The sequence below is a fragment of the Nannospalax galili genome, unplaced genomic scaffold, assembly GCF_000622305.1.
Source record: "Nannospalax galili isolate Female #2095 unplaced genomic scaffold, S.galili_v1.0 scaffold285, whole genome shotgun sequence".
NCBI classification, from domain to species: domain Eukaryota; kingdom Metazoa; phylum Chordata; class Mammalia; order Rodentia; family Spalacidae; genus Nannospalax; species Nannospalax galili.
In genome coordinates this window covers 3,490,823-3,518,683 of record NW_008355157.1, presented here as the reverse complement: position 1 = coordinate 3,518,683, position 27,861 = coordinate 3,490,823, and the positions used below count along the sequence as shown (strand labels likewise).

The 27,861-nt window shown below is 41.6% G+C and overlaps 2 protein-coding genes across 12 annotated transcripts in view; one reads left to right on the top strand and one right to left on the bottom strand.

The window, feature by feature from the left end:
* Rad51b (RAD51 paralog B) overlaps window positions 1-12,714 on the bottom strand; it is a 617,902-nt gene extending 605,188 nt beyond the window's left edge. For 2 of the 7 annotated variants that reach the window (XM_029555561.1, XM_029555564.1), the window contains exons 1-4: window positions 12,523-12,566; window positions 9,140-9,248; window positions 7,388-7,501; window positions 4,543-4,659 (exon numbers count right to left, since the gene is read on the bottom strand). In XM_029555561.1, coding sequence (XP_029411421.1) covers window positions 4,543-4,659; window positions 7,388-7,501; window positions 9,140-9,248; window positions 12,523-12,527 — 345 coding nt within the window. In that variant the 5' untranslated portion in view covers window positions 12,528-12,566. Of the gene's footprint in view, window positions 1-4,542; window positions 4,660-7,387; window positions 7,502-9,139; window positions 9,249-12,482; window positions 12,615-12,657 lie in introns of those variants that run through there. The other 5 variants (XM_029555562.1, XM_029555563.1, XM_029555565.1 and 2 more) reach the window with 5 other exon arrangements.
* A 1,252-nt stretch (window positions 12,715-13,966) lies between these two features.
* The window catches only part of Zfyve26 (zinc finger FYVE-type containing 26), a 76,607-nt gene continuing 62,712 nt past the window's right edge, over window positions 13,967-27,861 (top strand). For 2 of the 5 annotated variants that reach the window (XM_017802943.2, XM_008852166.3), the window contains exons 1-9: window positions 13,967-14,090; window positions 14,570-14,837; window positions 16,433-16,511; window positions 20,834-20,923; window positions 23,604-24,126; window positions 25,161-25,291; window positions 25,757-25,921; window positions 26,067-26,155; window positions 27,061-27,224. In XM_017802943.2, coding sequence (XP_017658432.1) covers window positions 14,644-14,837; window positions 16,433-16,511; window positions 20,834-20,923; window positions 23,604-24,126; window positions 25,161-25,291; window positions 25,757-25,921; window positions 26,067-26,155; window positions 27,061-27,224 — 1,435 coding nt within the window. In that variant the 5' untranslated portion in view covers window positions 13,967-14,090; window positions 14,570-14,643. Of the gene's footprint in view, window positions 14,091-14,569; window positions 14,838-16,432; window positions 16,512-20,833; window positions 20,924-23,603; window positions 24,127-25,160; window positions 25,292-25,756; window positions 25,922-26,066; window positions 26,156-27,060; window positions 27,225-27,861 lie in introns of those variants that run through there. The other 3 variants (XM_017802942.2, XM_029555549.1, XM_017802944.2) reach the window with 3 other exon arrangements.

Here is a 27,861-nt window from a genome sequence, read left to right as displayed (position 1 = left end):
TAGTTTGCATTGAAAAGTCAGCTGTGATCCTAATGGGTTTTCCTTTATGTGCAATTTGTTGTTTCTCTTTTGCAGCTTTCAGAATTTTCTCTTTGTTTTGTGTATGTAGTGTTTTTACTATGATGTGCTCTGGAGAATTTCTTTTCTGATCCCGTCTGTTTGGTGTTCTATATGCTTCTTTAAAAATCAGTAACCTGCCACTTTACTGAAAGTGTTAATCATTTTTAGGAGTTTTCTGGTGGAATTTTTGGCATCTCTTAGGTATAATATCATATCATCTGCAAAAAAGGATAATTTGATCTCTTCTTTTCCAATTATTATTCCTTTAATTTCCTGCTTTTATTGCTCTTGCTAAATTTTTCATAATCTTTGCTTGAGTAGTCTAGTTCGCCCACTTTATCTTCCAGTCTTGATACTCTGTTTTCCATTTCGTTCATCCTATTGGTGAGGCTTTCTCCTGTTGTTTCTAATTGGCTTACTGAGTGTTTCACTTCCTTCTACGTTTCAGCCTAAGTAGTCTTCAATAATTCTCTTTTCTGAATTCATTCAGAAGTTTATCCCTATCTTCCTTAAGTTCTTTGGTTTCTTTGTGTTCTTTAAATTAACTGAATTCTTTTATCATGTTTATAATTGTTCTTTTGAGTTCCATGTCCTGCATTATCTCTAGGGGGTTCTCATTGTACTCCTCTAGAGGACTATTGGTATTTGGTGGGGATATGTTATTTTGGTTTCTCATGTTATTTTTTCTCTGTGATTTTGACATGTGAATTTCTTTTGTAGTTTCTGATTCTTGTGTGACCTGAAGCCTTCAAGTTTAGGTCTGCTACTTTTTATAAACTTTATGTGTATTTGTGGTTTACTTTTTGGGCATGAAAACCTGGTTTGTCTAAGCTTCTGGTTCTGGTCAGATTGCTTTTGTCTTTAGGAGTTCCCACAGGCCCAAGTCAGATGAGGATCAAATGCTCTCAGGCTTTCTCCTAAGGTCTGGATCCCTCCAGGATAGATTTTGGCCTCAGGAATTTGGGGGTTGGACTGGCCTGGGAGCCGGGCCAGGAAAGATGCTGGTCTAGGGCAGCTGGTGGCCGTGTTACCCAGAGATGCAAAGGAAGATGGGGGCAGGAGGTGGCCCCAAGGCCCCCTGGGCACTGCACTGAGGAGCTGGGTTGGTCTGGATGCAAAGGACCAGGAAGAGAAAAGGTCAGCCCTGGCATCCAGGAAAGAGGCTAGCGGGTTGTGCAGACCCAGGGAGGCAGAGGGAAGTGAGGTTGGGGCTAGGCCCAGAGTGCCCCTGGGGACCGGAGAAGGAACCGAGTCAGTCTGGGTGCACCCCAGGTGTCTGGGGCACCAAGACAAGGAATGGGACAGGACCCAGGCAAGGAGGAGAGACCAGCGGGTGAGATGGGAGGGTGAACGAGGCTGGGGGGAGTCAAGGCGCGGAGGGCCCTACCGACCTACCCGGAGAGAGAGGCCTGCCAGTCGGAGAGAGGCCTGTGGGTAGCGCAGGCCCAGGGAAGCAGCAATACTACATATTTTTAAAAGGAGCATTTAGACTGCGAAGCTAGCACATTGATACAGCATGGAAAAGATCACAATGGGAACTAGAGAGATGGCTCAGTGATTAAAAGCACGGGCCCTTCTTGCTTAGGACCTGGGTTTGGTTCCCAGCACCCACATGGCAGCTAATAACTGTCCATCTCTCTAGCTCTAGGGACCCAACATCCTCTTCTGGCCTCCGTGGGTAGTGTACCATGTGAGTGCACTTGCATACATGCAGGCAAAACACTCATAACACATAAAATAAAAAATTTTTTTGAATTAAAAAAAGTATTGGCTGGGTATGGTGGCACAGATCTTTAATCCTAGCACTCAGAATGTGGAGGCAGGCAGATCTGTGTGAGATCAAAGCCAGTCTGGTCTACATAGCAAGTTCAGGCCAGCTGGAGCTACAGGGAGACCCTGTCTCTGAAAAAAAAAAAAAGTATTGATGCTCAGTGACAAAGAACAGAAAAACACTATAAAACAGATTAAAAAGAACTTATTAATCTTCCTCAGATTCATTTTTGCTATGCAAATAAATTTACAACTCTAAAACTCTTGTTATAATCCTTAATTGACCTGATCTAATCCCAAAAAGATTATGTAAAAAGTTATTCTAACACCATCTGGTGGCAAACACAGCAACAACAGGCCTTTTAATTCACTTACTCATTCATCAACTATTCAATAGGCATCTACTAGACCCATAGTCTTTAAATTGCTCTAGGAATAAAGGAAATAAAGTATTCCCTAAAACAGGATCCCGACCTTCAAGAACAAAATCTACAGTTAAATTATGATTGTGAGAAATATAAGAAAAGGCTAGGGATGGGGCTCGGGGGGAGCTTGCTTAGCATGCTTAAGGATCTAGGGTCAATCTCCAGCAAAATGTACACACACACACACACACACACACACACACACACACACACACGAGTCTGCCCTTATTTGCTTAAACTCTCCAGGCAAGAAGTTCTCAGGAGTGTACTTGTAAACAGTCTGTGGGTACCATATCCATACACAGCTTTCAAGGAAATGAGCCATAGTGCTCTTCAAGTGTCCTCAAATTCTTAAAAGTTCTTCAAAGGGCAGAGCCTAATTTTCCTTTCCCTGAAACTGAGCTGGGCATAAAGACTCTCTTATAATGAGGAGACTGTCATAAGCAGTGGTGTATAGCAGCAGCTACATCATACAGGGCGCCATCGCTTGCATCTCGCCTTCTTTTGGACCACTCACCCTGAGGGAAGTCGGCCAGTATGTCATGAGGGATTCAAGCAGACTATAAAGACCCCACTTGAGGAGGAATCACCAAAAACCAACATTAGCCTTCCAGTCATGTGAGTGAGCCCCCTAGAAAACAGATCCTCCAACTGCCTCAAGCCATGGTTGATACAGCCCTTGCCAAGAGTACTAAGTTTAGCCATTCCCAAAGAAACTAAGAAGTCAATAAGTGTTTATTGTTGCTTTATGCCACTTGGTTTTAGGATAATTCATTATGCAATAACATTAACTAATATAATAATCCATCACTCCCTAGAACCAATTTTACCAATAGTAGGAAACAAAAACAGCTCACTAGAGTTTCATAATATTATTTGCTCAAATATTAATAAAATTTAATCACTAATAATATGCTAAGTGGTGATCCTTTTCACTCATTGTTTCATAATACTGTTTTATATGATTCATCTCTTTGTTCATATTAGTGTTCATGTGTGTGTGCACATGTGCAGGTGTGTGTTCATATGTGTAGAGGCCAGAGATCAGGATTGGATGTCTTCCTCTATTTCTCTTCACCTTATGTTTGGAGACAGGGTCTATCCCAAAGAACCTGCAGCTTACTGATACAGCTCCTTCCCACCAGCACTGGTGTTACAGACACACACCACAGCACTTGGCTTTTACATGGTAGCTGAAGATCCCAACTCAGGTCTTCACGCTTATGCAGCACTGAGTCATCTCTCCAGTCCCAATATTCATCTTTCTCAATTAAGACACAGGGTATTCTAAGGGGAAATGAAACATTCCATGCTGCAGGGAAGCTCCTTAAACTCAGGAAGTAAATAACTCAAAGGCTTTAAGAAGTCTCTGAAACTGACCGGATACCTCAGGCCCCTCTCTCCCAAGTGGACATCAGTAGTAAGGACTGTGGAGAGACAATCTCAGACCAGTCAAGCTACCCAAAAGACTCTCAGACAAGCTGAGCTGTCTAGAAGAGGCTCAAACCAGCTGAGTCACCTGGAAAAAGCAGAGACCAGCCAAGCTGCCTGGGAGAGACAGAGACAAACTACCAGAAAGAAACAGAGACCAGCCAAGTGCCTGGGAGAGACAGAGACAAACCACCAGTAAGAAGCAGAGACCAGCCAAGTGCCTGGAAGATGCTCAAACCAATTAAGCTGCGGGTAAAAGACACTCTCCAACCTGTCAACCTGCCCGCAGGGTGTACAGTGAGATCCAGGTTTCCAGCTTCCATGAGCTTTTGGTGATACAGCTTTCTTTGAGTTATTCCTGCTCCTGTCAGTAACCCCTCACCCATACCTGTGTGAGTAACCCAATAAAACTCACTGGTTCACCAAGTTGGTTTTTGGTGGTATACTTACTTTGGTCTGTCAACGGTCCCTATCTAAGGTGAGTAGATATTTGTTCATGTCTCCTCAGGAACAACAATTTGCAAAGCAACTATACTAGCACTGGCTGAAGGACTATAGCATTTGAAGTACTTGAAATTTAATTCACTTAGTTTTCGTGAAATAGTTTATGTTTCTTTTTTTTTTTTTTTTTGGTTTTTTTGAGACAGGGTCTCCCTGTAGCCCCAGCTGTCCTAGAACTCACTATGTAGACCAGGCTGGCCTTGAACTCACAGAGATCCGCCTGACTCTGCCTCCTGAGTGCTGGCATTAAAGGCATGTGCCACACCTGGCTAGTTTATGTTTCTTAACTGAACATTTCCTCCAGGCTATGAGGATTACAGGTTAACAGAAGAAAGCATTGGAAGTTTTCCTTTACCTCTGTGAGAGATCCACAAGCCACACCACCATGCAGGGTTTCATCCAAAGCAGAAAGGGTAGTAGAGAGAAATGCTGGCGAAAAATCAGCAGATCTTCGTGTCTTTATCTCATAAGCCTGAATAAGAAAAGGATGAAGCTCTTTTTAGCCTGCAAATTTATTAAAAAAATAGGCCAAGTCCTGACCTCTGACCTTTAGCAGCTATAATCACAATCCATCCTTTTTCCTTCTAGAATTTATTTGTCTGAATATTTACTCAGTGCCAATGCCATGTTAAATTCTAGGGATGTAATCGAATGAACAGCCTCCATGCTCACAGGCTAATCATCAGCCAAGGCCTATGAAATTAGGACCAGACACTAGGTGACTACAGCATGGTTAATAAGAGATGAAGATATAGGAACACTACACCTGATCTAGACCTTATGGTCTAGGAGGGTTTCATTGAAAAGCCAGATGTCTAGGCTCTAAAATCTTAATTCATTGGGGTTAGAGAGATGGCTCAGCAGTTAAGAGCACTGGCTGCTCTTCCAGAGGACCCATGTTTGATTCCCAGCACCCACATGTCAGCTAACAACTGTCCATAACTCCAGTTCCAGGGGCTCCAATGCCCTCTTCTGGCTTCTGCAGGCATTTGCACAACATAGGTACACTTACATACATGCAGGCAAAACACTCATACACATAAAATAAAAACAAACAAATAAATAAAATCTAAATTCATTGTTGGATAAGCAAAAGATGTGAACATTCCTGTCAAAGAGGAAAAAATGTGAAAGACAAGTCAAGAAGAAGCAAGAAAGAGAGGAAAAGGCAACTAACAAGAACTGAACAAGAAAACACAGTTCACTAGGATGGCTGGAAGGCCGGCTGGGATGGCAGTAGAGCAAGTGGCAAGGCTGGAGAAGGAAGCAAGGGCCTCAGCACCAAGAGCACTGTGAGAGGGAGCAATATGAACACATGGTCTTTTCAATCTCACATTGGTTTGTGAAGAACACCTTGAAGGATGCAGAGAGGTGAGAGATGGCCCCTAAACGATAACCACATCAGATCCCTGGAACCTGGCTATGAATGCCACCATATTTGGAGAAGGGACTTCTGCAGATGTGATTAAGCAAAAGACCTTGTGATGAGGAAATAATCCCAGATTATCAGAGCAGACCACAAACGCCATCAAAAGTATGATTACAAGACAGAGGCAAAGGCAGATTCAATAAAGGAAAATGGAAAATGGGATGTGAAGATAGAGCAGAGAGGGAAGTGGCCACAAGCCAAGGAATGATGACCTTCCTCAGCATCTGGAAGAAACTAGGCAAGGATTCTCCCCTAGACATGCTGGAGAGGGTGCAGCTGTGCCCAAACCAGAACTGTGAGAGGACAATTTCCACTTGTGTGAAGCCACCAGTTTGTGGAAAATATAACAAATTATTGAATTTTGAAGAGCTACTCAGGTTGGCTTAGAAGACTAGCTTGAAGATGGGTAATACTGGAAGCTAAGAGACTTATCAGGAAGCTACTGCCACCATTCCAAAGGAAGATCATGGTGGCTCAGGGAGGATAGCAGAAGCCAGAAAACAATGCAGGGTACTTGGGACTGGCACATAACACAGCTGATGGGATTTTAACATGACAATTCTTTGTCTTCTTCATTTTCAAAACAGCATCAAAAAGTGAGTATATTTGTCACACTCCGCTAATAATAGAACAAAAGAGTTAACAGCATAACTCTCATTACAGCATGCTCAGTGAACTGGCAATGGAGAAAGTTGGCCAAAGGCAGAGAAACTTTGTCTTATAAGAATTAAAATTAAGTTTATCCATAACCAGCTGGCATCACTAGATGCTGGACCTATGGCTAGAAATGTACAGGACAGAAACTCTAGGGATCCTCCTGATTCTTCATCTAAAGTCACAGTCAGCTATGGCCACAAAATGCCTGCACCAGTTATTCTCTGTACTAAGCAGTCTGGCACATAGGTTCCTCTGTGTGTAAGGCAGCAGTGCAGATTGTAGATCCTTGGTGATCTTTAGAGCCACTTGATACTGCTGCCCCAATTTCTAAACTTTTTGGCCATTATACACCAATTATACAAAGGATGTGCATGACATGCAGACAGTCCATCTTTGATTGTACTAAGACCAGGTTGTCTGTAATGGTAACAACCGGGAAGTGGAGAGTTGGGTCCAGCCATGTCTTATATTGAAAGGGAGAGAGTGCAGGAAGAGTGTTAGGGGGCTTCTCTTTTCTTCTTTTTTTTTTCTAGGTTTTAATCTTTCTTTTCAAGTCTCTCACCTGACAGAGTAAGCATATTTCCTAATAATTCTACCTCCTAAGTTGCTCTCATAGTAATCAATATTGCACTTTAATACCACACTAACAATCCAATTCACAATCACTTTCCGTCTAGAACATAGTCATCATCGATATCTTAGTAGTCTTTTTTTTAATATTTTCTTGCTCATTTTCAATTATTTATTTGCATTCAAAGACCTACCTTCTTTAAAAATACACTTTTATGATTTATCATTACTTTTGAAATAATGTCCAAAATTCTTAACATGGTCTACAAGGCCCTGATCCTGCTCCCCCTCTGGCTGTTCTTTGCCACTCTCTCCACTGTATTACACTGACATAGTCTAATCAAATCAGTGAACAAGCACCCTTCTCCTCACTGGGCCTTCGCACTTGCTCTTCTCAATGGCTCTTCCCAGACTACTTCTCTTCCAAATTCATTGCCTGTCTCCCCTATTCTTCCTTCACATAGTGGCTAAAGTATTGCTCTTATGGGGGAGGCTATCCTAACCTCCAAAGTAAGTAATGTCCCTTTTGTTAAGTTATACGTACTGTTTGCATCTGTGGGGCACAGGCCCTGCTGATGGTACGCAGAAGTTCCTGGACACCTCCATAACTAAGGCCAGTCATTTTCATAAGTTCCAAAGGAGAAAGACTTAAGAAGTCCTAAAAATATATAAAGAGAAATAGTTTATATATGCATATGTAACAAAGATATTAGAATTTAAAGGAAACTTTCATCACAGACTTTTTTAATTTGAAAACAAACAAATACAAAACAAAAGCAAACTTTCAGTTGTTACTGCTCATCTCTAGATAAAAAGAGTAACGTACTGCCAGGTGCGATAGCTCATGCCTTTGATCCCAGCACTCAGGAGACAGAAACAGGTGGATTTCTGTGAGTTTGAGGCCAGCCTGGTCTACACGGCAAGTTCTAAGCTAGCTGGGACTACAGGGAGACCTTGTCTCAAAAAAAGGGGAGGGGTCTACAGAGATGGCTCAGCTGTTCAGAACACTGACTGCTCTTGCAGGGGACCCAGGTTCGACTCCCAACACCCACATGGCAGCTAACAACTGTTCATAATTCCAGTTCCAGGGGACCCAGTGCCCTCTTATGACCTATATGGGTATCACACGACATGGGTGCGCGTACATGCATGCAGGTAATATACACACACATAAAAATATAATAATAATGAGAATAATAGACAAAATCGTAAAATACAACTTTGGCCCTTATTTACCCTCCTGAGAGGGATTTTCTTCATTACTGTAATTGGAAATGCAACATCTGAAAAGGAGGAAAAAAGGCAAGATATATTATATACATTTCTCAGGCTTCAGCAAAAGGAAGAGTCCAAAAACTACACTCCTGGGCTGGAGGTATAACTCAAGCTATAATCCTCAGCATTGAAGAGTAAATCATAATAATAAATTCTAGCTAATAATTATCCATGTTGAATATCATCTCCTCGGGGCTGGAGAGATGGCTCAGTGGTTAAGCATACTGGTTGTTCTTGGAGAAGACCCGGGTTCAAATCCCAGCACCCACATGGCAGCTAACAACTGTCCGTAACTCCAGCTCCAGGGGATCTGACAGCCTCTTCTGTCCTCCACAGGCATTGCATGACACAGGCGTACTTACCTACATGCAGGCAATATATGCATACACATAAAATAAAAATAAATAAAATTTTTTTAAAAAATCATCTCCTCATTAAGTTATATTTCTCATGTAACAATAAAACTTATTTTAAGCTGATAAAACTTCTCAGGAACCCCAAATGAATGGAACAGGTGCATTTTAACTTATGCAATGACCATTCTCCCCTAAAATAAAAATAGTGAAATTCATTAAATAAAATTGCATTCAGAAATGCGACATAAATAGCTTATGGAAAAGCACTACTGTTTAACTTATTTTATGTACATTTAAGTTTGTGTGTGTGTACATGCGCACTTCTTCATGTGTGTGAGAATATGAGTGCCTCTGGAGACCAGAAGTTGACAGCATATGTCTTAATTGCTCTTCACCTTATTTTCTGAGACAGTGTCTCTCACTGAAATTGTAGGTCACAATTTAGCTAGAATGGCTGACCAGCAAGTTCCGGAAATCCTCCAATTTCCACTTCCCAGCACCAGGCTTACAGGTGTGCCTGCCAGGCCGGGCTTCCTATGTGAGTGCTGGGGATCAGAGCTCAGGCCCTCATGCTTTCATGGCAAGGACTTCACTATCTGAGCTATTAAGGTATACTTAAAATTTTTACACCAAATTTATGTATGAAAAAATTACATAAACGTTACCTGACAGGTAGCAATCTGATATCTGCTCAAGCGGTCACATAGCTCTTGTGATAAACCCACTCGCCGTAGTTTCTTGTGACCCATATTTCCAGATCTTGCAGAGAAGAATCTTGAAGAAAACATCAGAAAATAACACACATTACAGTGAATGGGCCATACAATATACTCTACAAAATAAAAAGCACTTCAAGCTTCCCCATGAGTAAAACATAAGATGGAAAAATTACAAATAAAGGCAATAAAAATCTTTTTAAATGCTTTAAATAGGAGACACCTGTTTATCAACCATGCACATAGAAAAAGAAGGCAACTTCAGAATACACATTTCACACAATTCTGATATTTATTACATGAATATAATACCATTTATTTTAATTTTATTATTTTTATGTGTATGCATGTATTGCCTACAGGTAGGTAAGTACACCCGTGTCATGCAATGCCTGCGGAGGACAGGAGAGGCTGTTGGATCCCCTGGAACTGGAGTTACGGACAGTTGTTAGCTGCCATGTGGGTGCTGGGATTCAAACCCGGGTCTTCTGCAAGAACAGTCAGTGTGCTTAACCACTGAGCCATCTCTCCAGCCCCAATACCACTTCTTAGTTACATAGCATCTTAAGGTCAGTGTTTGCAATTTTATTTGGATATGTAATAAATCTTCAAGATGTGTTTCTAAATAACATCTCCATAGCATTTATTTGCTTTGCACTGTGACAATAGGTGAATTATTAGAGATCTGCTATATATCAATCACTGTTCCAGAACTTTAATATTCTCAAAACACTGTAAGGAGGGGGCTGGAGAGATGGCTCAGTGGTTAAGAGCACTGGCTGCTCTTATAGAGGACCTGGGTTCAATTCCCACACCCACATGGTGGCTAACAACCAACCCTAACTCCAGTTCCAGGGGAATCTGACACACTCTTCTGATTCCATAGGCATTCCAAGACATGGGTATACTTACACGCATGCAGACAATACACTCTTACACATAAAATAAAAATAATAAAAATTTTAAAAACAAGACTGTAAGGAAAAGTAGATCATTGCCCTCTTTTCTATATATGAGAAAACCATTCTGAAAATGTTAGCTACTTCACTGTCACCAGAAAAAAATACTAGATCTAGAATTTGACTCTGAGGCCTACCTTCTTAGCCATTATACTCTACTGTAAGACTACAAACCTTTTTTTTCTGAGACATGGTCTCTCTGTAGGCCCAACTTGCCTTGCCTGGAACTCACTATGTAGACCAGGCTGGCCTCAATCTCATGGGAGATCTGCTGCCTCTGCCTCCTGAGTGCTGAGATCAAAGATGTGTATCACCATGCCCACCAGGACTATGAATCTTATTTAAGCTTTGCTTTTTCTAAGAGCCAATAAAAAAACTTCAATCAAATGAGATTTTACTATTGCAGGTGTTATTAGTAAGAGTGTTCTTTATTACACAAACTGCTTACAGTTCCATATGCAATTAAATTCTGCTCTGCTCTTCTTGTACCTTGCTAAAATGAGACACATGAAATGTTTATCTTTGGAGTTAAAACTGTTAAAATCTCTTTAATAATGCATGCAAAGGAGAAGCTCTGTCTCATTGATATGGCAAAGTATCCCCTAGAAATACTAGGGATTCATTATTCCAGGGAATAATTATCAGTAGGAATTTGGACCAAAAAATATATACCAAGAATTAAGATATTTACAATACTATAGCCCAATTCTATTTAACACTTAAATCCCCCCCCGTGTGTGTGTGTGTGTGTGTGTGTGTGTGTGTGTGTGTGTCCTCCCTCACTCCCCACAAAAACAAAATGCATTCCTTTCATTTTTTTCTCGGTGGGAACTTATTAGGCCTGATATCTGTTTCTCCAACAGAAAATTTACCAAGTAACATCTATCTGCTGTATTATAACCTAGCGTCTGTTCAGATAAGGTGGTTCTGGGCAATCACACCACTTAAGTCAGTAAATTCAACTAGTCAAAAAACAAACAAACAAAACAAACAAACAAAAAACCTACAAACCCCAAACTACAGAGATCCTAACAATAACCACTTCTGCCACCTCTGACCTAACAGCATCGCTCAGGTCACTTAATTACTGCTTCTGGTCACTTTCCTACTCTCCCAAAATATAATAAAGATTCTCCATTTATTTGTTCCTTCCACCAATATTTCTTAAGCACATATTCTGCTAAGGATATAAGAATCTTTAAGCCTATTTTCTTCCCTTTGGCATACACACAGTTGAGCCATAAAGATACAATCGACTACAGCTATGCAGCAAGTATTCTAATTGCTATTTAAATATGCAGTGCGAGCAGACAGGAAGAATTCTCAAACTGGCCTGAAAAAAAATGGGTCCAGTGTCGCAATCCTGATAGAAGCAGCTTCCTAAGAAGTCACTTTCATTGCTTAAAATGTTTCATAGGACCATCTGACTACAGGACAACTTCTAAACTTTTTATGGTCAGTTTTTTGTTTTATTTTAGAAGGGGTCCCTTATTTAGCTCTCACTCAAATATCAGATTGCAAGGCTCAGATCCTAGCCTTCCGGCAAAGTTACTTTACCTCCCAGTGGTTTCCTCATCTGTAAAACAAGAGTGATTCTAATTTCTACTTCATAGAGCTGGCACATACTGTCACCATCCTTATCATCCATCAAACATCATCTGTTTCTCCTTATGTGACCTGCTCTCCATTCGTAAGTTTAGGTTACTCAAGCACCACCCTGCCTCCATTTCTCTACACAAAGTCCTCTAGGGTCGGCCCTTCCTTTGCGGTGTTACCACCACAATTTGTACATCTCTGCCTAATCTTATCAATGCACTATAGTTTATGTGTTTGTTTCTTCCGTGTGTGTGTGTGTGCTTCCCTATGTATTCTGCACACGAGGGAGATAGCAACCCCGAAGACCAAGCTTTCTCTCCAAGAAAAGAATCACGTTATGTTTAATGAAAATTGTGACGTAACGATAACAGCTTTTTTTTATATTATTATTATTTATTATTTATTGGGCCCTTATTACGTGCCAGACACCATTTCAAACGCTTTGGAAGTTTTCACCACACTTTACGCCTGAGGCTATTCTTGAAGCTGAGAACCATGCAAGATCAGCCAATGGCGGGGCCTGCATTCGAATCCGAATCCAAGGATCTGACTCCAGGTTCCGTGCTCTTCAACACCAGAAGTCCCTAGACTTTCTCTAATACCTGATTCTCCTGCCTAGACCCCAAACTGTCCGGGGGGGGGGGGATCAAAGGCGTCAGGCCTCACCCAGACTGCCCTTATAACAAAGGGTAGCCTCCAAGCATCACCCCACCGACAGTCCGAAGCCCCCACCCTACCTCTCCCAGACCCCGGCCGCGTTCCTGTGGAGACCCTTACGGCATACAGGGGGCGTGCCCAGCACCCAGGAAAGATTCCCCGCCACCCAGGAAGATCCGCGGGCCCTGGGAGGAAACACGAAATAATGAGCACACCCGCTTCCCCACAACTGCCCCCCACAGAAAACTCCAGTACCGGGTCAGCAGCAGCCAACTTTCAAAGTTTCCCCCACCCCTTACACGGTTCCCGCGAAAAGCCGCACACACCAACAACTAGCGCACTGGTTGGTTGTTACTATGGCTATTTATCCAATCAAAGGCTAGCAGAGGCTTTTATTGGCTCCGCGGCTTTCTGGGAATTGTAGTTCTCATTCTCCGCCTATAAACTTAATTGGACTCAGTTTCTTATTACACTGATTATCAAAACGGGTAGAGTAACATCTCAAGAGGAGTCTGAAATAAGGAAAACTTTGATTGGAAATTATTTTCCTTCTTGAACCTCATTTAAAAATTACTTAATGTGGCCGGGCGTGGTGGCGCTCGCCTTTAGTCCCAGCACTCTGGAGACAGAGGCTGGCGGATTTCTGTGAGTTTGAGGCCAGCCTGATCTACATAGTGAGTTCCTGGCCAGCTGGGGCTACAAGAAGATCATGTCTCAAAAGGCCAAAAAAAAATTACTTAATGGACCAGAGAGGCGTGTTGGGTGAACAGATGACGTTACAGTTTTTGGAAAAGAGCTTTGTGTTTTTCTTTGCTCATTTGACCGCCAGCAATATTTGGAAAATGCTGTCTGAATCTTCTCAAACTGAAATATATGGTGAGGGAACCCGAGAGTCTGTAGGTGAAAAGGAATAGGTTTAATATAAAAGCAGCTGTGTTGAGAGAAATCTACTAAACTTAAGAAGCGGATTCAGGTTGCTATATTTGCTATAGTTGCTATATATAAGCCTTTGCTTATTCTTCCCTCTCTGCAGTGCAACTCCTTTCTGTTTACCCCAGTCTTATAAATTTACCCCACGCAATACTAATTATTGATTGGCCTGCTCAGTCCCAGAAAAGGGTCCGCATCTTATTCAACAAATAGGGTCTGGCGCTTAGTTTAATGAACCAAGGTGAATGAGGAAATATATGAACGGAGTGAAGCACAATGTGAGAAATCCGACTTGACAGTTCTAGGATTAAAAAAGAGCCCAACTAGATAGAATAAGGATCCAGGAGGGTCTAGGACTCCTAACTGGACATCCCCAGCGTCTATCACTGGCACTAAGTAAATGTTGACATCGAATACTAGGAGAAAAGAGAGCGGCAGAGGAAAAAATAAATAAATAAAAAGCACAGCTATTCCCTCCCACTGAATGCAGAAGTGAAGATGGTAATGGAACGCTCATCGTTTAGAAGGATGGTCCTGATTTAACTCTTTCTTAGCTTCACCCTAGCGGTGTGACTGTATCACGTGACTCAAACAAATATGGCACTTAATTTGCATCTTCCTTCTCTTGGACCAATGGGAGTGGCGCTCTGGTTCGTCACCACCGCCCCTTTCACCACCGTTCGCTATGGGATCTGTCACCTGACTCGGCTCAAACATGGCTGCGCTGGAAGCTAAAATGTATTTGGCTCCCGGAGCAGGTGAGTGCTAAGTGCTGGGAAGAAGGTGGGGCTGGTGTCCGGACCCTGCTGGAGGGAGTATCCTAATCCCCGACCACCCAGCTCTCCTGGCGGGCCCCAGATTGATCTCTGTATCTTCCGTCCCCTGCCTTAACAGAAGGGGCAAACCAGCTGAGTTCCCTAGATGAGTTTCTCAGCCCTAGCGAGGTACCCACCTGGAGATTTGGAGCCCGACCGCACACAAATGTGCAAATGCGGAAGTAGAGTTACAGGTCTGTGCCCCGGGCTAATACAAAGATTAAGATGATTAAATATAGGATCTGCGTTCGAAGATGGGATCCACCCCTTGGAGAAAGAGACAGTTCTCAGGAGATGATAACAGATCAAATTAAACTTAATAATTAGGAAAGTTAAGTTCTGCCTTTCCCCTTCGGGGCCAGTATCTGGTGTTTTTTTTCCTAAACAGTTTCGTTTCTTCTCAATTCGTGTGTCGTTTCTAGGAGGTACTCCACGAATGAGAATGTGTTCCGCCTAACAGATCTCTTTCTATCTCCCTGCACTCTGTGCTGGGAAAATGAGTTATCCGTTTGGAAAAGAGGAAATCGCTACCGAGAAGCAGCTTTTTGAATTTTTCTGTGAGTGTCTGCGGAGGGGAGAATGGGAGTTGGCCCAGGCGTGTGTTCCTCAGCTACAGGAGGGTCGGGGGGATATCTCCAAGAAGGTGGAAGACATTCTACAGGCGCTGGTGCTGTGTCCGAATCTGCTAAGGTAAATTTCTCCCTTCCTGTCTGGAGTTCAGATCAGGAGACAGACACTGTCTCGGTATTTGCATTCTTTGTGCCCCCCTCCCCCAATCAGCTACCTTTTGAAAAGTGAGCACAGGTAGAGCACATATCAATACTCAGAATTTTTATCTGTGTAGTATACACCTATTTCATTTAATACACTCCACTGGCCTTGGATTGTCCTCTGGAGCTGAATTTAAGCCTAGCTACCAAAGGTATCTGAAACCTTTTCTTCTTTATTATCATTATAGAAGATGGTGTAACTGCATTTTGCCTCCAAAAGGCAAACATCACTCTCTCTTGCTTAGATTGAAGATGATACTTGAACAAAGGAGACTGAGAGGAGTGCATTGACTTAAAACTTTATTTTGAAATAATCGTAGACCCACAATAACAGAGTTCAGTTTACCCCTTTCCCCAGCTTCCCATGATTGTAACATCTCATGTAGCTCTAGTAAAATATGAAAACCAGGAAATTGACTACAGTAGGATTTCATTTGATTCTCACCATTGTTTAATCTATATTTAGTTTTTGCCTATAGTCCTATACATTTTTATCCATATATAGGTTTATGTAATGTCACAGTAATAAAGTTCAGAACTGTTGCATTACTACATATGAATTCTCTCATTTCGTACTTCTATAATTTATACTTGCACTGTGACCTCTCCTTGTCTCTTGGTAAACATGTTTCCCCATCCTAGATTTTTACTTCAGTTCTCTTTAGCAGTGCTATTAACTCGTGGCATAGGAGCCAAATGTACTGTTTCATTCTTTCCTGACTGTAACTCTTTGACAATAATTCTGTTGACATATTCTATTAGCACAGAAAGAACAGAGAAACAAGTAATTATCTTATTTTTTCCCTTAAATTTGGTTTCTAGGCAGTTACTGCCTAAACTATAGACTTCAAAGTAAGGCTTAGGAATTCCCTTAACTCTGATTTTTGCACATAGTTAACAATCAATTTTTATGAAATTGCTTTATTCTTTTAGATTTGATTCATTTTTTAATGTTCAAAAGTATACTTAGTGCCTGGATATGGTGATTTACATCTATAATCCCAATATTCAGAATACTGAAGCAGAAGGATTGCCATGAGTTCAAGGCCAGCCTGGAGTACACAGTGAGTTCCAGGCCAGCCTGGACTATAGTATGAGACCCTGTCCTAAAACAACAGAGGGATATTAGATAACATTCATTATTGTGACTTTCTCTGTCATAGCATACCTAAAAATAAGATTAAGCCAAGTATGATGAGGCTATGTCTGTTGCAGATACTCTGGGGCTGAAATGGGAGGATCACATGAGGCCAGGAGTTCCAGATTAGCCTATGTAATGGCAACAATCCATCTACAAAAATAAAAATAAAGTAGATTTAGGGTGGTAGATGCTATGAAAGTTATGTGGTTCTGTTTTATTGGACTGTCATAATGCAATTGAGAATTTTTCATTACAACTTGCCTGTTCTGATTTAAAATAAACTGAGTGAAATGTGAGATCTAAATCTTTGGTCACAAAAGAGAAAAGGTTAGTTGAAACTTCTTTTACAAAATCTTTCTTTTCACCCTTTTCAGATGTGGGCAGGACATCAAACCACAAATATTAGCCTGGCTCTGGCTTCTTGTATTGGAAAAATGGTTGGCCAAGGAAAAGGTCAGTGGGTTTACATTTAAATTTTTACCTGAGGCCAGGACTGAGAGAACTTAGAAGCAGTTATGGGATTTCCCTTAACTACTACTTCCTTTATTTGGGGGTTGGTCCTAGTCTTTCTCAGTTTTGGCTGTGGAAGTGATTTAAATTGCTGTTTGCTGTTTCCTTGCCTAAATTTACTCATTAATTTACCCTCATATGTTGACATATAATGTCTTTAGAAGTGATGCCATTTTGTTAAACATCACTGTAAGTCTTGCTCTCAAAGGGAACTTTGTGGTGCCCAATGAACATGACAAGACAGGCAGGGCATGGTGGCAGAGGCCTGTAATCCCAGTTACTCAAGAAGCCGAGGCAGGAGGATCACTTGTGTCCAGTTCAACCTGGACAACGTAATCACATAATGAGGCTTTGTTTCAAAAGAATTAAAGTGAGGACTATTTGACTTGAGAAATGGAGCTGAAACCAAGCTCTGACTCCCTGCGTAGTCCACCTCAATATTATGTTTTAGCCTAAATGGCCTTAAAAGTAAGAAAATCTATTTTTAAATGTCTGCCATTTAGTCTAATTTTTCCTGTGCTTACTGCTTTCAGTCATCAGATTAATTTTATCTTTAATTACATTTTTGCACATTTCTCCTTCCCATAACTATCAGAGAATACCAGGAGTTCCAGATCTGAATGTATATCTTAAATAGACTTTAGCTAGTTGTCTAGCAAAGGTGAAATGACAAGAAGACTAGCATGAAGAGAGATTCAGAAAAGCAAAATTAAAAATTAATGAAAACTAGGATAAACTAGAATTAAAAGAAGAAAAAGAAAAGAAAGAAAAAGACAGTAAAACTGAGATAAAGTAGAAATGCCAATGTCTTCAAAGGAAAAGAAAGAAATCTTATTGCTAATTAAGAATCTTTTCATTCCAAACATAGAATTTGTCAAACCAAATGAACTCTCCCCTGGAGGAGGAGTCTTGTTTACTTGCGGCATCATGAGTTGCTTGCTTTCTGAACAATTGCTCAACCATGTCAGGCGGCAGATTTCACTTCCCCGGATCATTAGCACAGATCAGGAGTTGTTCTTGTTTTTTTTTCCCCCCCAATATCACAGATCATTTGATCTTTTAAGCTCCAATGTCTCCCTTATTTCAACACTTACAGGAATATGTTTGTTGTTCAGAAAATTATAAAATTGATATAAGGGACAAGACTCTGAATGCATGTTTAGGGTGCTATAAGGCCTGTTGTCACTTCGCCATCTAGAAATTTGCTAGTTGCTTACTCATTTGCAAGCTCCCATTTTCTTTTTTTTTTTTTTTTTTCCACTCAAAAGCCTGTAGTTTTCACTCTATTTCCACAAGAACATATACATTGAAAGCATGACTTAGAACATTTAGCAACTCCCAGTACCCAACAACAGATACTTCTTTTCATTAAAAAGGTCTAAAAGTATGGTATTCTTATACAAAAACCCATGTAAAGTATTCTAGACAACAAAAGTTCCCATTTTCTACCAAGAACTTCCTTTTTAATTATTAGGTGAAGCAATCAGTCTGTTTTTCTTTCTTTTGTTAATTTTTACCTTCTGTCTCCTTATCTTGCAGTGGTTTGTTCCTACATGTCTAAGCATGTGTACAAAGACTTAGATACAAAGATATTCACTGATAAGCTTCTTCTAGTAGAGGAAAACTAGAAATAACCTTCACGTCCACAGTATACAGGACTGTTTAATAAAGGGACAAATCTACATGTAATATACTATATCACTGCTCAAAATTATATAGTAAATGAATATTCAGTGTGTGTGGATGGATGGATGGATAGATAGATAGATAGATAGATAGATAGATAGATAGATAGATAGTAGTTTACATAGTTATATATTCTAATTTCCTACATTGAAAATGTATTACTTTTTAATAATTTTTCATGTTTGGAATGATTGAAAAATACTCCTTAAATAAACCTCCAGTAAAGATTATTTCCTAAAATATCTAACTGTACCATGGGTTTCTTTGATTTGGAGATGAAATATGGAACACTATACTAGGCTCAAGTGCTTAATAAACATTAGATTCCTGGGCTGCAGAGATGGCTCAGTGGTTAAGGGCACTGGCTACCCTCACAGAGAACCTGAGTTCAGATCCCAGCACCCACATGGTGGGTAACAACTGTACATAACTCCAGTTTCAGGGGATCCAAAGCCCTCCTCTGTCCTCTACTGGCACTGCAGGACATGAGTGCATAACTCACTAAATAAATAAATAAATAAATAAATAAATAAATAAATAAATAAATAAATAAATTCCATACACACACCTTTACCTCATCAACTGCTATACAAAGGATAGTGAATACCCCAAACAGTATTGGACCAAAAGAGACTTATGAGGGCCACATTCTCCAGGCTTAATTTTTGCACACAGCAATGACAATTGGTGAAAGACTCAAAAGAGTCAGGCATGGTGTTGTCCTCCTGTAATCCCAGCACCCAGCAGGCAGGAGGCAGGGGCAGGAGGAGCCTGAATACAAGGACAGCCTGGGCTACATAGCAAGACCATGTCGGGGGGAGAGGAGAGGAGAGGAGAGGAGAGGAGAGAGAGAGAGAGAGAGAGATTATATGAAATGACCGAGTTTGAGACTGATCAGTGTGGGCTTTGCATATTGGTTCTATGTGTCTGTGTCTGTGTCTGTGTGTTTCTATCTTATTTTTTGAGACAGGGTCTCTTACTGAACCTGAAGCTCACCAGTTTGGCTGTACTGGTGATCAGATAGCCCCCACAATCCTACTGTTTCCACCTCCAGTGCTGGGATTATAAATTTTGGGTTTTTTTAGTGTGGATGCTTGGATCTGAACTCATGCTTGGATGACAAGCACTTTACCAACTGAGCTATCTCCCCAAGCTCCCTATGCATTAGCTTTTTAAATTTATTTTATGTGTATGAGTGGTATGCCTGCATGTCTATAAGTGTACCCATGTTGTGTAGTGCCTGAGGAAGTCAGAAGAGGGCATTAGATCCCCTGGAACTGGAGTTGTACACAGTTTGTTCTAGTTTGCCTTCATTGCTGTGACAAAGCACTCTGACCTATACCAACTTGGGGGGGACAGGGTTTATTTAGCTTATATTTCCTGGGTCACACACAGTTCATCACTGAGGGAGTCCAAGGTAGGAGCTCAGGGCAGGAACCTGGAGGCAGGAGCTGAATCACAGGCCATGGAGGAAATGCTGCTTACTGACTTGCTTCTCTGGCCCATGCTCAGACTGCTTTCTTAAACAATGCAGAACAACTTGCCCAGGGGTGGCACCATGGGCTGGGCCCTCCCATATTATGACTCAGGAATCAAGAAAATACCCCACAGACATGGCCACAGGCCAGTCATTTCCCCAACTGAGGCTCCCTCAACCCAGGTTTATCAAGTTGACAACTAAAGCCTTTCAGCACATGGTTATGCTGGGATTCAAACCCGGGTCCTCTGCAAGAGCAGCCATTGCTCTTAACCACCAAGCCATATCTCCAGCCCCTTGCATTAGCTTTTAGGAAGAATGTATGTCCAAGTTTAGCCATTTTATTTACAAAGAAGAGCATCTAAAACTGTATCTGCAAGTTTAATGGTTAAAAGTACAGTATCTTAGAGACTGAAGAGGTTCAACAGTTAAGAGCCCTTTCTGCTCTTCCAAAGAACCTGAGTTCACCTCCCAGCACCCATGTGGCTCACAACAGCTTATAACTTCAGCTGCAGGCAATCCAGTGCCCTCCACTGGCACTCCATGCACATAGTGTGCGTGTATACATGTAGACAAAACACAAAAAAAAATTTAAGTACTATAGCTAGTACTGTGCTGCCACAGGCCTTTAATCCCAGCACTAGGGAAGCAGAAGCAGGTAGATCTCTAATATCAAGGCTAGCCTGATCTACATAGTGAATTCTAGGCCAACTGGAGTTACAGGGAGACCCTGTCTCAAAAATCCAAAATAGGGGCTGGAGAGATGGCTCAGAGGTTAAGAACAATGGTTGTTCGGTTGTTCTTGCAGAAGACCCAGGTTCAAATCCCAGCACCCACAAGGCAGCTAACAACTGTCCATAACTCCACTCCCAGGGGATCTGACAGCCTCTTCTGACCTCCGTGAGCATTGCACAACATGGGTACATTTACCTACATGCAGGCAATACACACATATACATAAAATAAAAATAAAACTTTTTTTTAAAATCCAAAGTAAAAGGACTTTATCTTAGAGAACAGAAATAACAGTAACTAAAGAGAAATTATAATTTATTAGTCAAAGCATATGCCTAATCTCTATAATTGTTTATGCTTCCTCTAGAAGTTACTTCCTGCTGTTTTCCGGAGAAAACTTGAATTTATTTTTCTGTCAGAAGACCTCCCAGGTGACATTCCAGAGGACATCCTCAAGGTGAGAGAGAACTGAAGCCATCTGTGCTGTCACTCAACAAGGTCAACTTTCAGGGACCCAGGGGAGTCAGGACTCTAAGATGTTGGCTGTCCTTTGTTTTCAGAGAAGGCAGGATAGAGGCCCCTCTGAGGGGAGTTTAGAGTGAGTATCAACTTACCTGATTTTAGAATTCTGGAAGTACCTTGTCTAGCAGTACTAAGTATAGATGGCAATTTTTTTTTTCATTTCACCTAGAAAGAACAATTTGGATTTAATTTAATTTTGTACAGTAGATGATAGTGAATTTGAGGGGAGAAGGGAACTAATATTTGATGAATGTGTTTTCTATGACAGACACACTGAGTGGTTTTTTTATAGGTAATCTTCACAACAACCTTCTGGGGGCAGATTCTAAGTAAATATTATCTGTGTCTGTGCCCATATGGTTGTACATGCCTATAATCTGAGCATTCAAGAGTTTGAGACCAGCCTAAGGTACATAGCAAGAATCTATCCCTGTCTCGATCCCGAAGAAAAGGTTACCTATAGAGATATAGATGCCTCCACCCTGCAGAAAATAGTTACAGACAGATAGCTAGATGAGCAAGTATGTATCAGTTGCTTCTTAAGACCCTGTCCACCATGGACACAAGCAACTTGGGGAGGGAAGGGTTTCTTTCACTTAACACTTCTAGTTTTCAGTCCATTTTTGAGGGAATCCCAGGGAGGAACTCAAGGCAGGAACCTGGAGACAGGAACCGAAGCAGAGACTGTGGAGGAGAACTACTTACTGGCTTTTTCCCCCTGGCTTACTCAGATACTTTTTTTGTTTGTTTGTTTTTGTTTTTCTTTTTCTTTTTTTTTCAGACAGGGTCTCCCTATAGCCCCACCTGGCCTGGAACTCCCTATGTAGACCAGGCTGACCTTGAACTCACAGAGATCCACATGCCTCTGCCTCCCAAGTGCTAGGACTAAAGGATTTTATTTTATTTCTAGTTTTTTTTTTTTTTCTCAGTTACTTTTCTTATACAACCCAGGCCCACCTGCTCAGGGATGGCACCACCCACAGTAGGCTGGCCCTCCTAAATCAATCAGCAATTAAGAAAATCCCTCATAGACACGCCCATAGGCCAGTCTGATGGAGGAAATTCCTCAATTGAGGTTCCCTCTTTCCAGGTAACTCTAGTTTGTGTCAGGTTGGTGAAAAACTAACCAGCACAGATTTAATACTTCTTTATTTTTTGTAATACTAGGATCAAACCCAGAGTCTTGCACATTCAAGACACTCTATCATTGATCCATACTCCAGCCCATTATTTATTTTCTTAAACCCTTGCTACCAGTTAAGACATATTTATGGTTGGACTTGTATTAGTTCAAGGATTCATAGTCTTGCAGTTCTTGAAGAGTAATCCTGTCTATAGGTATGGGAAATAACCTACTTCCCCACCCCAACCCCTTTCTCCTTCAGTCTTACTATATAAACAAACTATAGAAGCTCTTGCTTTCAAGGAGTAACAATCTAGTTGGGGAGGCAGAACTAATACACATTTGAGACAATTACATAATAAACCATGTACTCATTTTTACTTGTTTTGAAGTTGTACGATTGGAAGCATTAGTGAAATACTTTGGGCTGGTTTCTGTTGCTTGACTGAATACCACACACTGGATAATTTTCAAAACATAGAAGTTTATTTGGTTCATTTCTGGACACTTGGAAAAAGAACATGACACTGGTGTCTGCTCGGCATTTGGAAGAGCCTTCTTGCTGTACCATATCACAAAGTGAGATATGATAGGTGTGCTAGCCCCGGTCACTCTCCTCTTCTTATAAAGCTGCTGTTATGATAGAACATCCCCTTGTGATTCCACTGAACCTTATTTCCCAAAGGCTCAATTTCCAAATACCATTAACCCATGAAATTGAGGATTAAGAACTTTTTTGTTACTGTTATTTTGTTCTTTGAGACAGACTTTTGTCATATAGCCTAGGCTGGCCTCAAATTCTAATTGTCCTGCCTCAGCCACCTAAGTACTGGGATTACAGATATGTGTCACATGCCTGGCTATTAACACATGAACTATTAAAAACATGTGCAAACCACAGCAGAAAAGATTTGTGGAAGGATGAAAAAAAGGACTATACCTTAAAACATGGATAGAATTTTGGAATTTTGATCGGGATTTAAAACCTGATATGTAGCACTCATGTAGTGGCACATGTCTCCCAGCACTCAGGAGACAGAGGTAGGCAGATCTCTGTGAGTTCCAGGCCAGCCAGGGCTATGCAGAGGCTCTCAAAAAACAAACAAAAACACAAACAAAAAGTTGATAATGTAATATTCTTTTTCTAAAAGCAAATTTAAATGCCTTTAGCTGGGATAATATCTTACCTAACTAGTCTATAAATTCATAGTCCTTAATTTAGGTCATCAGTATATACTGTGGGGACAGTGAGGTAGGACTATCTTGATCACGAAAGACTTGGTAATTGAGCTGATCTCTGTTAAACTTGGTCTCATTTGTAAGATGGGGATAACTGTAGTGTCTTTTATTATAAAGATTGGTTCGATTCTTGTGTAAAGGGCCTAGAATAGTGTCTGGCACATAGTAACGCCTATAAAAGGCATTACTACATCAAGGCAAGTAATAACATTCTGGGTGACCATCTCCAGCACTCTCTTTATCTTCCATTTAGGAGCTATATGAGACCTTAGCACAAGACCCAGTGGGCTATGTGCCTGATGGAAGTCAGAGAGGAGAGAACTGGAGCCCTCAGCTCAGCTCTGAAGCTATCTCTGTGCTCTGGGATATTCTAAAGCAAGCTCCCCAACCAGCCCAGACCCTGTTGGAACTTCTGCTTGAGGAGTGCCATGGCCCCAGCCTCTGTCACAGGCCTTTGCAGAAGACACTGGTGGACCTCATTCGAAAGGCATTGCAGACTCTGCAGGACCCTGCCTCTCAGCCCCCTGGGGTGGTTGATGCCATCTATGGAGGCCTGAGAACTCTGCATTGCACTGTAGAGCCACCCGAGGTCGACTGGCATGTGCTGTGCGAAGAATTGTTAGAGACCTGCAGAACAGAGGGGAGTCCTCTGCAAGAGGAACGTCTGCTTGGTTGCTTGTTGCACAAGGCAGGGCATAATCTGCTGTCCCTCTATGGCCATACCTACACAGAGAAGTTGACAGAAAAGCCACCAAAGGACACACTTTCAGGAAAAGGTGTGTTCCTTTTGCTGTTTCTCCTTGTGTTTTGATAATTCCAATACGTCCAGCCCCTCTGAAGATCTGGACTGATACTATACTTTCATGTTGTCCAAGACACCAAATGGAGAGACTAAGCAAAACATGGGTAACGTGGGTTTTGTTGTTGCTTGTTTTTTAATCCAGTGCTTTTCTAGTATAAAACAGGTGATAAGATGGGCTGGAGAGAGGGCTCAGTGGTTAAGAGCACTAGCTACTCTTGCAGAGGACCCAGGTTTGAGTCCCAGCACCTACATGGCAGCTAACGACTGTCTGTAACTCCAGTTCCAGGGGATATGGTGCCTTCTTCTGACCTCTGAAGGCATTGCATAACATGGGTGCACTTATACACATGTAGGCAATACACTCATACACATAAAATTTAAATTTAATTTTTTTTTAAAAAGGTGATAAAAGAAGAAATAATAGGGCTGAAGCATTAGCTCAATGGTTAAGAGCACTGACTGCTCTTGCAGAGGACCTGAGTTCAGTTCTCAGCACTTACATGGCTGCTCACAACCTTCTGTAATTCCAGTTCCAGGGAATCTGACACCCTCTTCTGGCCCCAGTGGGCACTGTATGCACCTGGTGCAACAAGCAAACACTCAACACATAAAAACAAATATTTTAAAAAAGAAAAGAACAGGAGCAGGATAGAACTCTGCCAAAGGTACTGAGAGAAGTAAAGTATCAAAACTATAAAAGATAAAATGTAAATAATCTGATTAAATCTGACGGCTTGGTGGGTAAAGGCACTTGCCACACTAGGCTCATGACCTGAGTTCAAGCCCCAGGACCCATATAAAGGTAGAAGGATAGAACCAACTCCATAGAGTTGTCCTATGACTTCCATATTATACACACACACACAATAATAATAAAAAAATTTTTATAAATAATTTTTTTAAATAAATAAAAGCCTACTCTCAAATCAATTGCTTTTCTGCACGGGCTCTGGCATAGGAAAGAGGAGTTCTTTATTTTGCTTTAACCCTGTCTGGTTTGATGTCCAGTCTCCCCAGATCATCCAGAGCCTGAAAAGGCAATGCTGACCCTGTTTTCCACTCCTGACCCAGCTGAAGCTTGGAAAATGGCCTTTTTCTACTGCCTGAGCAACAACAAACACTTCCTAGAGCAGATCTTGGTAAGTCAAGCTTAATATTGTCCATCATGGAAGGCCTCAGAACTCTCCCAGGGCTTCTCCATTTTCATTTCTCTCCCACTTATGTATCCGACACATGTAGTCTATTTAATGCAAGTCATCTGGTTGTCATCCCTCAGTCCCTGGAGAGGGGCCTCTGAGAATTCATACCATTTATAATTAAAATTGTAATTGCCCTTATGTTGGACCTTTGGTAGTAAGTAGGATGTTGGATATGTGTCAGCTTTCTGGAAGATGTGGAAAGAAAAGGCCATGGCAGCAATACAAGGGAAATTTAATTAATCTTTTCCTTCCAAATTGCAACTGAACTTCATTTACTTCAGCAGATGTTTATGAATCCTATCTTATAGGCCATGGCTGTGCTGAGGAGCTAGGATTACAGCAAAAGTCATTTCCTGACTTCAAAATGCTTCATTGCTGCCTATGATAACCTTTTTTGGCCCACAGGTAACAGCACTAACCCTGTTGAAGGAAAATGACTTCCCAAGCCTTGACTGCCTGCTTGATAGAGAATTCAGGCCTCTCAGTCAGTTGCTCGTGCTCCTGGGCTGGACACACTGCCAGAGCCTTGAGTCTGCGAAAAGACTGCTCCAAACCCTCCACAGGACCCAGGTAGCTCTCATTCAGCCCCGTAGACTACTGCAAAAGTGAGTGTTATGGTGCTTTAGGCCTAAACAGAGTTCAGAGTCCCAAGGTTGGTAACAGTCTCTGATGTCCAGTGCCTGAATTAGCATCTGTTTCTTCTGTATCGATGTAGGACCAAGGCCATGATGAGCTGCTCAGGGATGCCTGTGAAGGACTGTGGGCTCACTTGGAGGTCCTGGAGTGGTGTGTACAGCAGAGCAGGTATGACCTTGTCTGGTCAGTCCCCTTCCCATCCCACCCTTGGGCACATTCAACCCTCTGATCCACATGTGTAGCCATTTCGAAATATCTTTTGCCATTGAGTTGATTGTGTTGGCCAGACACAAATAATTGTTCCAGCTAGCAGACCAGGGGTCAGAGGAAACATAAGTAATGATTAACGTCTCCATTTTTGACTATTAGGTCACAACCAAGGAATACTTTCAGAGTAACAATAACGAAAAAACCAGTAGTAAGTCACAATTCCTAGACATGTACTACAGGCCAGGCATTACTATAAGCCCTTTACATGGATGCTTAATCCTCACAACAGTCCTGTGAAGTTGATACCTGAAACACTGAAGCCCAAAGCTGTGAAATAATTTGCTCAGAGTTACACAGCAAGTAAATGTCATCTATACTCTTAGTTATATGTTATCCTGGATCACATGTTCTTCAAAAAAATGTTCATTGAAGTGTATGTGAAGCTTCGTAGTTCCCGATAATTTAGTCTAGATCTGGGTTCTGCTCTTGTTCTTTGCTTACCTCACTAGCACTTCCAAAAGTAAAGTAGGCAGAGGGGGGACACACAACGGTGCTGTTATTTAAAATACAGAGAGACTCATTTCAAAGCTATAGAAAACAGAGAAAGTAGAAAATTCAATCTTCAGGCCCTCCTTAGACCCAACTGACTAGAAAGGCCCTTTCCAGGTTTTTAGACAGAGTTAACTTAGTGGATATACTTCCCTCAGGATGAATAAATGATATGCTTTAATCCCAGACTGACTAAAATGTAAAACCTATAGTATTTTAGGCCAGAGAAGAGGAACAAGAGGAAACAGCTGGTATTTCTGCGGGGCAATAATATAAACTGCCTCCCCTTCCGTCCTTCCAACTTTCCCTTTCAGCAGCCCCATACCAAAGAGAGATCTCTTATGTCATTTACATGGTGGAGACAGCCACTCAGTGCTCTACTCTCTCCATCACCTTACAAACCTTCCAGCACTCAGGGAGGAAGAGGTTCTCAAGCTCTTACAGAAGGTGCCAGCCAAGGACCTCCAGCAAGAGCATGGTGAGTGGGCAGTTGCACAGTTTGGCTGGGATTCCCCCTTAGAACAGTCTTGCACAGGTTTCTTCCAGTACGAGATGTATCCAGATGTGATTGCTGGGATATTTGTCGAGAGGTTGGTAGAGCGTGTGTCGCCTGAATTATTGGTGTTTGCCCCCATCCAATTATAGGATGTAGTAGCATCCCTCTCCTTTCCTGGGGAGGCGTGAGGAACTCCATGGACATGTTCCCACATCCTTCCTCCTGTGGAATCATGTCAGGAACCACTGGCACACACTAATGTCAATTAAGCAGAGTTGTGAAGTGCCTACTCTATCTACAGCATTGTCTTTGTCAGTTTGGTGGAAATTCTTAGCGAGTGGCTTCATGCTCCATAAGCTTCCTCACAACACACTTTATGCCCTCCCTCCTGCCTGCCCAAGCCTCCTTCAAACGCCATTGAACAAGTCAAGAAGTTTGGAGGAGAGACTTTCCAGAAACAATAACAAAGCTTCATTTTGACCTTTGATTTTTGCTTAAAGTTCAAAACTATTAACAAGCTCTTTCCTTTTTGCTGTCAAAAATCATCACCACAACCTGTCCCAAAGGTCAGGGACATTTGCATTAGAGGGAAACGGTCTTTACCATCTGGCAATAGATG